Genomic DNA, 10,773 nt, shown 5'->3' with positions numbered 1-10,773 from the left:
TTTCATTAGTGGTTGGATTTAGAACAGATTGTTCGGAATATTAGTTTGGTGTCGAATTTTGTAATGTTCATGATCAATTAATGTGATCGTTTAATGTATGTTGAATTTCTTTTATCATTGATATATTGGTTTGGTGGCTGAACAGGTTTTGGTTGCGAACAAAATAATCCGCACATTTTTAAAAATTTACATGAAAAAACCGAAAGTAAAAATGAAATCTCTCGGGTTTTCTCTTTGTGGAAAAACCGAGAGATATTAGAAAACTCTCGGTTTTTAGCAGAAGAGAAAACCGAGAGTTATTAGAAAACTCTCGGTTTTCATATAACTCTCGGTTTTTTAGTTTGTGGGAAAACCGAAAGTTTTGTAATATCTCTCGGTCTTTCCACAAAGAGAAAACCCGAAAGTTGTTTGTAAAACCCTCGGTTTTTCCACAAAGAGAAAAACCGAAAGTTCTTTGTAAAACCCTCGGTTTTTCCACACAGAGAAAAACCGAAGGTTATATGAAAACTCTCGGTTTTTCCACAAAGAGAAAAACCGAAAGTTGTTTGCAAAACCCTCGGTTTTTCCACAAACAGAAAAACCGAAAGTTCTTTGTAAAACCCTCGGTTTTTTCCACACAGCGAAAAACCGAAAGTTCTTTGTAAAACCCTCGATTTTTCCACAATGAGAAAAACCGAAAGTTGTTTGCAAAACCCTCGGTTTTTCCAAAAGACAAAAATCCGAAAGTTTTCATATAACTCTCGGTTTTTCTCTTTGTGGAAATCCCGAGAGAGTCATTACCGAGGGATGACGAGAGTTACTAAAACCTTCGGTAAGGGCTCTTTACCGAGAGTTATATGGTCAAAACCGAGAGTTTTAACTCTCGGTTTTGACCACTTTTTCACCAGTGTACATTACACTTCAGTGTATCCGACATTATACTTTAGTGTATCAGACATTACACTTTAGTATTTTTGAATTTAAATTTCAGTTTTAAAACTCATTACAAATCAATATTTAAATGACCTTAGATTATAACTCAAATTACATTACATTTTAATTGAGTTTAAAAAATATTAATATTTAGTGTAAAAGAAATTATAGTTAAGTATATATGACGTTACTGTTGAGTTCATCATACATTACACTTCAGTGTAACGAACAATTTTTTTTGTTGAGAAAATAACTTATTATCATTTCATTAAAAAACCCAAAAATGGAAAGAAAGAAAAAATGACAATGATTTTCAAAAGAAAATGGAATTAAAGGACAGGTATTCAAACAACAATTCATGACATTATTACAAGACACACAAACTTAAACTTTTTTCTCACCTTAAAACTTTTCAATTTAATGACTTCATCATATGAGATCTTCCAACTTTAACATAAGCTCTAATTTTGCTCACTTACGGAATACGTCTGCATGAGGGAGCTACAATCAAACACGATATCCTTCCACACTTCATCCACGTTTCTTCTAACTCTTGCGTTCCTTTCAGTCAAAATATGATAGATAGTACAAGTAAATCCACGCTTATAAACACTTGTTGAAAATTGATTTCCTTTTTCCTTAACGAGAGCAACTTCCTTAATGTCAACCCACTCTCTTGGAAAACTAGAAAGACTCATATATGTACAGAACCAACCACATAATAAACTCGCAAATGGGAAGCCCCCAAGTAAATGCTTAATAGTCTCCTCGTTTTCATCAAATAACAGGCAACTTGAATTCAAAATATCCATATATTTCTTAATTCGATCCCTCGTATTTAACCTCCCACAAAACACCAACCATAGAATAAATTGATTCCTTTGTATGACTTTCGAAGACCATACTAAATGTCCCATGCTAGATTTGAAATAAACCTTCCCCCTTTCCCAATCATCCAATCTCGAGAATCAATAATATCATTAAATTGCAATGTTTGAATGTAAATGAGAATTCGAGTACCTTCCGGAATATGTCTCAAAAGGGTGTTCCATTCTCCATCCTTTATGTCTTTAACCGTAACTTTATGGCAATCTCTCCTTATTCGAACTTTTCCAAACACCACCTTAAGTACAATTGGATGATTTTCGAACCAATGATTGTGATAAAACAAGCTCCCCGACCATCTCCAAACCGAATCTTAAATAATGACATATCACTATATTTGAGCTTGAGTATTTTCTTGAGTGAGCAAGCCATTTCCTTTTTGATTTTTCACGTCCATACACTTGTTTCCTTCTTCATGAACCATGAATGCACCCATCTCACACATAAAGAATCTTGTTTTTTTCTCAATCGCCCAAAGATGCCTATACGTTAGAGCTTTGTTCCATTCGACGCAATTCTTCATCCCTATTCCCCTTCTTTCGGTTTGCACAAATCTGTCCATTTTACTTTCTTACCTCCTCTTCCTCGATTCTCCCATATAAAATTCCTCATTAATTGATCCAACTCCTTAATGACCTTCTTCTGGAGCACCATTCGGTGTTACCAATAGCCAATGATTCCCATAATAACCTTCTTGACCAACTCGATTCGACCAACATATGATAACTTTTTGGTAGTACATCCCATCATTGTTTTCTTGACTTTTTCAAAAAACGGCCTACAATGTGATATCTGAATTTGCTTTGATATCAATGGAATCCCTAAGTATTTAACCTGAAAAACGCCCTCCATAATGCCCATGATGCTAAAAATCTCTACCTTTATTTCCTCCTTAATTCCATCACCCCTTTACTAATATTACACTTCAATGTATCAGACATTACAATTCAGTATTTTTGAATTTAAGTTTCAGTTGTAAAACCCACTACATATCAGTATTTAAAGGACATTAAATTACAGTTCAAATTACTTTACATTTTAGTTGAGCTTTACAAAATGTTAATGTTTAGTGTAAAGAAAATTACAATTGGATATATATGACATTACACTTCAATATATCAGACATTACACTTTATTATTTTTTAATTTAAATTTCGGTTTTAAAACCCATTACAGATTAGTGTTTAAATGACATTAGATTACAGTTTAAATTACATTACACTTAAGTTTTTTTTTTAATTTAAATTTCAGTTTTAAATCCCATTACAGAATAGTATTTAAATGACATTAGATTACAGTTCAAATTACATTACATTTTAATTGAATTTTAAAAATAACATTTAACTGTTTAGACATTACACTTCATTTTAAAAAGAATATTACTATTTATACATTGTAGTTCATACATTACACTTCACTTTAAAAAGAATAATACAGTTCATACATACATTACAGTTACAGTTTAGTTTAAAAATAGAAATTTATACCATCCTTTATTTCATATGTGATTACATGTCGAACCAAAACACAAAATTTTTTCTTGATTGGCGTGATCCGTTGGACATAGATCCAACTTTTCAACTTTTTTTTGGATACCTTAGAAATTTTTTTCCCATTCCTGGTGGTATCAAGATTCCACTGTGTCGGGATATCTTATCTGTCTCTCCTGGAAACTGGATATTTCCAGAAAATATTTTAAGTTCAATTCGTTTTTTTTCACTCGGACTAACCTGCCTACTCGATTTTTTGTATTTAAAGTAATTTGTGTATCTACTCCAATGATACTATTGTTCTATACCATTAGTACATATTTTTTTTGGAAAAATGGTTTAGCACCATTTCATTAAAAAACCCCAAAAAATGGGAGTGCCAAGAATAAAAACTAAATAAATCCTAACTTTGATTATAAGATGACAAAAAAAGGACCTTAGAGTTTCTAAATAGTAGCAATCGAAAAATATTACAAACAAATATTACAATTAACGTTCTCAATCTTTCATGTTATTTCCATATTTGCCTTGTAGGTCACGTTGCATTCTTCTGAGTCCTCTTCATCGCTCATACTTCAAGAAAGGTGATTGAATTGTAGAAGATGATGATGCATGTCTGCTTCCATTGTTAAGACTACCTTTGTATGAACATGTACTGATTTGATAAAATGAATTATTTTTTAGAATTTAAGGATTTTTGTCGATGCTTTTTTCTACTCCAGTTTTGTGAGTTTGAGGATCAACAACGCCTAGTTTCCTCCTCACTCTTCTACTCTTTTATTTCTTTACTTTATTCTTTTGTTTGTTCCTCTTCCTTGTCTTTAAATTGAACTTTTTCAGTATCTTCTATTTTTTTTTTAATTTCATTGCTTTCTTCCTTCTCTAATTCTTCATTGCTTTCATCCTCTGCATTTTCCTCATTTTTATCTTTTATCACTGTCCTTTGACTTACATAATATGATATTTTATTCTTGATTCTTTCGTTTCATTTTCCTACTTTTATGCTTCCTGGGCTTTCAGTATTGTTCTGCTCTTTCTCAATTGTTTTAGCACATTTAGTACTAATATGTTGGAAAGTATTGCAGAACACACATGTTTGGCCTCCATTCATATGTATTTCCATGTTTTTGAGCTTTCCCTTCCTATCAACAATTGTAATGTTCTTTGGCAGTGTACTTTGAGAATACACTTCAATGTTTATTCTAGCGAAAGTAATGTGCTTTCCTCCTTCTATAATTGAATCCATATATAATGGTTTCTCCAATAGACTAACAAAGTGACTTAGAGCTTCTACATTATACATGAGTGATGGGATGTTCCTAAGCTTGAACCATATTTGGGTTGTTTTTTTGGCTTGCTTAGAAGGCTCAATTCTTCAAACCATCTCTTCAGCTTTATATAGTTGGATCCAATATAAGTATGTCCAATTTTTAGAATATCATCCAAGTTTGTTCCCTTTTTAAATTACAGAAAATAGAGATCATAGATGTTTGTAGAAACCTTCTCCAGTCCCTTATGCTCCCATTATTTCATTAGTGATTCATTGGTGACTGGGAAAGATATACGGTTTTTTTCCTATATAGTTCACAACAACTACATTTCTCATTCTTTGACGCATTTCTCCTCTAGTTCAGTGGGAAATTTAAATTCAAAAGGAGAGTTTAGAATCTCGACTTTTCTTTTAAACTCACCCAAGTAGATTTGACATTTGTATACATGATCCTTTACTTTATTTTCTGCATTCTTTTTCCAAACTTCATTTACCTTCTAGTTGGAATTGCTCTTGATAGTGTAGGTCTTTGATTTTAGGGACTTCATTAGCTCTCTTATTGTTTCAACTGACAAATTTAATATCTTTTCGTATTCTTCATTCTTTAGTAGGTTCCAATCTTGAAGATATTGTATATTCAATTGGATGGTTATTTTATGTATTTTCTCTTTGTTGAACACAATCTCTCATTTCCTTGCATGCATCAATATCTTTGTGATTTGATTTTAAGCCAAAAGAGATTTGCTCTTTCATTATACCCAACCTTCTATATTCCTTCCTTTTTCCCTTGTTTTCCTGCTGCATTTTCTTCAAAAATTTTAAACCAAAAGAGATTTTTTCTTTCATTTCTTTGCATGCATCAGTAGTTTTGTGATTTGATTTTAAGTTAAAAGAGATTTGCTCTTTCATTATACTCAACCTTTCATATTCCTTTCTTTTTCCCTTGTTTTCCTGCAGCATTTTCTTCAAAAAAATTATCAGCAATTGGTTCATTACCTTTGCCGCATTCCTGTTTTTCGTAGATAATTTCTTCAACAATTCAATCAATTTCCTTTTTAGCTTCATCCTTTAAATCTTCCATCACAAAATCTTTGACTTCTTTATTCTTATTGTTTTTTTTATTCCCATTTTAATGAAGAACAGAACATAGTAACAAAGTAAAGTAATTACAGAATATGGTAAACTAGAAACTCAAACTATTACAGAACATGGTAAACTATAAACACTAACTTTTCAACCAAGTCTTATAGATGAATGATCGACCTAATTATTAGAGTTATACTGTGTCGTTCGTGCTGATGATGCGCACATTCTTGATTTGATAAGCGACCCTGAGCGACTAGCACCGCGACCACAACAAGCGAACCACGACCTTGAATATCGTGTTGTTCTTTCCGTTAGTGTCGATCATGACAATGGTACTTTTCGTGTTGAAATCTCTAGAGCTTTTCTCTCACTTTGAAAACTGTCCCTGTAGTTTTTACCCTCCGATTTGAGAGGGTTTTCCATGTAAATCTGGTGCTATTTTATTGTGCTTGATCTCCTAAAATAATACATGTTAACGTCTTCTTTGCGGTGGTTGTCTTCTTCACGGTAATCGCCTTCTTAATAGTGGTCTTCACGATGGTCTTCTTCTCGGTGGTCTTTTCAATAATCGTCTTTTGGTCGTCATCTGTTTCGATTTGGGTTTCTCATTAAGAGATAAATTTATGATTGTACTTTTGAGCTCTCTTTAATAGGAGAATATTATGATTTGATCATAGTCAGTCTATTGATTTGATCAAAACTGAAAAAAAGCGTGTGCGCTGACTTTTTATTTTTGTTTTTTATTTCCATCGTGGCATTTTTAATCGACGTGGATGTCATGTCGTTGTTCCAGCGTCACTCACCCTGTCATCACTCTAAATTTTGTCTAAACACCACAAAGTAGATGAACTTAATAAACAAGTACAAAAAACTTTCCTCCTTAAACTTCTTTTACTTTAAGTTTCAAAGTCTCTTTAAAAGATTTTAGCTTTAATTTTGGTTTGTACCTTAATAAAATTAAAATGATACCTAAAATGTATATGTTTATCTTCCTAGAGTTTAATTGTAAAAATATTGTCGCAAAGGTTATTAATTTCTTTTGGGTGATGAAGTGACTCTAAAACTCATTTTATCCATATGAAAATAGAAATACATTTAATACTTTCATGGCATATTTGGTCTGCTTCGGATACAAGATATTTAAATAACCTGCTTATTTAAATGATTTGTGATAATTTTGAGGTAGTATATTTTCAATAAAAATACTTAAAATGTATTAATATATAATGATAAAAAAAAATAATAGAGAGTTTAGTATTTTAGATAATAAATTAAATATGTGATTTTTTGGTTAGAAGTGTTTTAAATTACCTATACTGAAACAAACCATTTTTGTTGAAAAATATAATTACATGCCTCACTTTAAATTACTTCAACTTCTAAATTTGTTTTATTATTCTCATGTAAGTCATTTAAAATTCATGCTACATAGTTTATTTGAATGCATGGATCAATCTTTCATCATGGTTTTGTTAATACTAAATCATCACTAGGCTTAGAATGAGAAATTTTTCCCTAGTTTCTGACTTAACAAACAAATTAAACTGTTTATGAACATCTTTCCAAACCTTGTTGGATTAAATATGAGTCAATCTCGTTGTTCCATCTCTAGAGACTTGCTTGAGACCCTACAAAAGATTTTTTAAGTTTATACATTATTTTCATCCCCTTTTATCTCAAAACCCCTTAATTGCTCTACAAAAACTTCTTGTTCCAATTTTCAGTGAAGAATGGCACTCTTGAAACATAGGTGAATTACTTGAGAAACTTGCAACTCTATCTAAATCAGTCCATGAGATATGATAAGAGTTTTATAGATTGGAAATTGCTGGGGGACTAGACTCCAAGTGAAAACTAAATTTTTATGAAAAGCTTGTATGAATCAATGCAATCCCAACTACTGAAAACTGTCCTAAAAGAAATTTGCAATTTTGTATATTTGTCCTAGATGTGGTACAAACTGGTAACAGTATAGCAATATATTCTATTGGTTGAAAGAACCATCAAGATCTATAGGGATGCAAGTTTCAACAAAAAACACAAAGAAAGGTTCATTAGGAATTTTAATAGTAACATCATCCAACAAAGGAATTGGGATGAAAAAGAATACAACATAATTTCCATGTGTCTCAGTCCTTAACATATTGGAATTGGAGCACCATTCCACTCCTTCAAACATTCCAGCAAGGGGTCAATGATCTCTCCCCTGGACATGGCCGAGAACACCTTATCAAATTCCTCTCCAGGCGACCGCACTTTCTCTCCTGTCAACAATTCAGTCCCCACTTCTTCCCTCACGAACTTGTACAACGGATAAGACCTGCACTCTTTGATTCTGTTTGGAATTGTTGCGTTCCCTTCATCGAACGCGGCTCTGGCACTCTCCACTTCCTTCGGCAAAATGGCCTCCAGTTCTACTTCGAAAGCTGCAATCTTCTGAAAGATTGAGCTGTTCAGATTCTTCTCTGTTTCCCCATTCTTAAGGGCGTGTTCAACCAGAACTCCCCTAAGTTTCTGCATTAATGGGTACATCGAGCTGCAAGGATCATCGATGTAAGCAAACACATATTCGCGGTCTACAACTCTCAGTAGATCTTTCTCGCAAAATCTCGATGGGTGAAGCTCACAGTTCGTTCCCATGGTCAGGACACGTTTGGCAACCTGTCCAACAGTGTTCTTGACTACGCTCTTCATGTTTTCTTCCAGATGCCTTAGGTCAATAGCCTGACAAAGTGCCACCAAGAAAGTGGTGGACATGAGCTTCAAGATATCAATGGCCTCAGCTGTTTTTCGCGACGAAATCAGACCGAGAGAATTGACATCTTGATTGTGTTGTTCCGCGCTCTGGACGTGGTTTGTTACCGGGTTTCCTAAAAACTGGAGCTCCGAGCAGTATGATGCCATGGCAATCTCGGCCCCTTTGAAACCGTAATCCAAGCTAGGATTTCTCCCGCCAGTGAGATTTGAAGGCAGCCCGTTGTTGTAAAAATCATTGACAAGCTCAGAGAATTGTGCAAACATCAACTTTCCAATTGCTGCAATAGCCAACCTGGTATTATCCATCGATACACCAATCGGGGTGCCCTGGAAGTTTCCACCATGCAAGGCCATGTTCCTGGAAACGTCGATCAACGGGTTATCGTTCACCGAGTTGATCTCCCTCTCGATAGACTTGGTAGAGGACCGGATGACCTCAATCTGAGGGCCGAGCCATTGTGGGGATGTCCTAAGAGCATACCTGTCTTGTTTTGGCTTTTGTAAAGGATCTGTATCATGTAACTTCTCAGCAGCCTTAACATACGAGCTTCCTTTCAAAATATGCTCCATTATAGCCGCAGCCTCGATCTGACCAGGGTGATGTTTCAATTTATGCGTTAAGTGATCTGTAAACTCTGGCTTTCCTTGCATCACTTCAGCGAAAATTGCTGATAGAACTTCAGCCAAAAGGGCTAATATGTTTGCATCAAATAACACAATTGAAGCCAATCCAGACCCAACGGCCGTTCCATTGACCAAAGCAAGGCCTTCCTTGGGTTGAAGCTCAAAAAACCCACCCTCGACCCCGGCCAGGCGAAACGCCTGATCTGGGTTCAGGGCCTCCCCATTGGGCCCAACTGCCTTAGAATTTGGTCGACCTGTGAGGAGCCCGGCGATGTAGGAGAGGGGGACGAGATCTCCGGAGGCGGTGATCGTGCCTCGAAGTGGGAGGCATGGGGTAATGTTGATGTTTAAGAACTTAGTGATGGCTTCGAGAATTTCAAACCTGATACCGGAATATCCTTGGAGGAGAGTGTTGATCCTAACCAGCATGGCTGCCCTTGTTGTGGATTTGGGAAGTGTATGGCATGTCTCTGTTCCATTTCCGAAGATTCCAGCATTCAGAAACCTGATAAGTTCTTTTTGAAGAGCGCCGCCTTGTTTGGTTCGTCTGTGGGAGGTGGCGCCAAAGCCCGTGGTTACACCGTAGCTGTCGGTCCCTTTATTCATGCTATCCATAACCCAATCGCTGCTAGCCTTTACACCAGCCCTGGCGGACTCTGCTAGCTCCACTTGAACAGTATTAATACTACCAGCAGCAGTTGCAACTGCCGCCACCTGAGAAATGGTGAGGGTTTCTCCCCCGAGTTTAACCGCAGGGTTCCTGAATTCGGCAACCATTTTCTTAACTTCATCCCAATGGCTACCCTTGAGCGCCTCCGCGGCAACCCCCCAGTTCAACGGATCATTTAAACAGAATCCCTCGTTTTGGTGACTGATGTCCCCATTATTAATGCTACCCATTTGATGTTTCTTGGTGTATTGAAAGGTGGGTTTTGTGGGTATCTTACTTGGTGCAGCTAGCGCAATTATGAAATATGAAGAGAGATAGATAGATATGTATATATATTTAGAGAGAGAGAGAGAGAGAGAGAGAGAGAGAGAGAGAGAGGTAGATATAGAATGGAAATTAAACTTCAATTTCCTGAGATAAATGGTTGCAATGGAATTGCCTTATATAGATTACTGGCGGTAGGTGAGAGTGAGAGTAGAGGAGCAGAAGGTGGGCGGTGGGCCATTGACGAAGTGCTGTGATAAGCTGCAGCATGTAATGGTTGACTGGTTTGAAGTTGTTTAAAAGTTAGAACTGGGAGGGAGGGAGGAAGGAAGTAGGAACTAGCTTGGTGCGGTTGGTGAGGTTAGATATTTGTGTAGTGATATGCTAATACCTTATCCACAACATATGTTCATAATTTCCACGTTTAGTGACTATATTTTAAATAATTTATTATTTTTATTATTATGATCATCATTGTTTTTAGTGCATATTTTAATAGTGTTTCTACTACATTATTGGAGTCACTGTCTCCACTTTAAATTGTGTTATTAGTTGAGACTTACTTGAATTAGCCAATGGTTATATATTTTATTTTAGAATCAAAATCATGTGTTACTCATAAAAAACAAGATTCAGAATCAGATGCATACTTCCAATACAAAGCAACATTAAATAAATTAAAAGTAAAATAAATACCAGCATAAGGAACTCTTCTCTAGGATAGGCACATTGTGGGCTTGAAATCTTTACCCCATTTGAATGGGACGTGACATTCTCCTCACCTAAGTCGTGGCCGTCCTCGACATGACCTTGGA

General features: G+C 35.4%; 1 protein-coding gene across 1 annotated transcript; it reads right to left on the bottom strand.

Moving 5' to 3' along the window:
• Positions 1-7,672: 7,672 nt before the first annotated feature.
• On the bottom strand, positions 7,673-10,277 carry LOC124937724 (phenylalanine ammonia-lyase-like). Its single transcript, XM_047478043.1, has one exon. The coding sequence runs from the start codon at positions 9,922-9,924 to the stop codon at positions 7,780-7,782; it is 2,145 nt and encodes a 714-aa protein (XP_047333999.1). The 5' UTR covers positions 9,925-10,277; the 3' UTR covers positions 7,673-7,779.
• Between the last annotated feature and the right edge of the window lie 496 nt (positions 10,278-10,773).

This window comes from Impatiens glandulifera, chromosome 5, assembly GCF_907164915.1.
Source record: "Impatiens glandulifera chromosome 5, dImpGla2.1, whole genome shotgun sequence".
In the NCBI taxonomy this organism is placed as follows: domain Eukaryota; kingdom Viridiplantae; phylum Streptophyta; class Magnoliopsida; order Ericales; family Balsaminaceae; genus Impatiens; species Impatiens glandulifera.
Note: the sequence above shows the minus strand (reverse complement) of the source record. Positions and strands in the feature narration are given on the sequence as shown.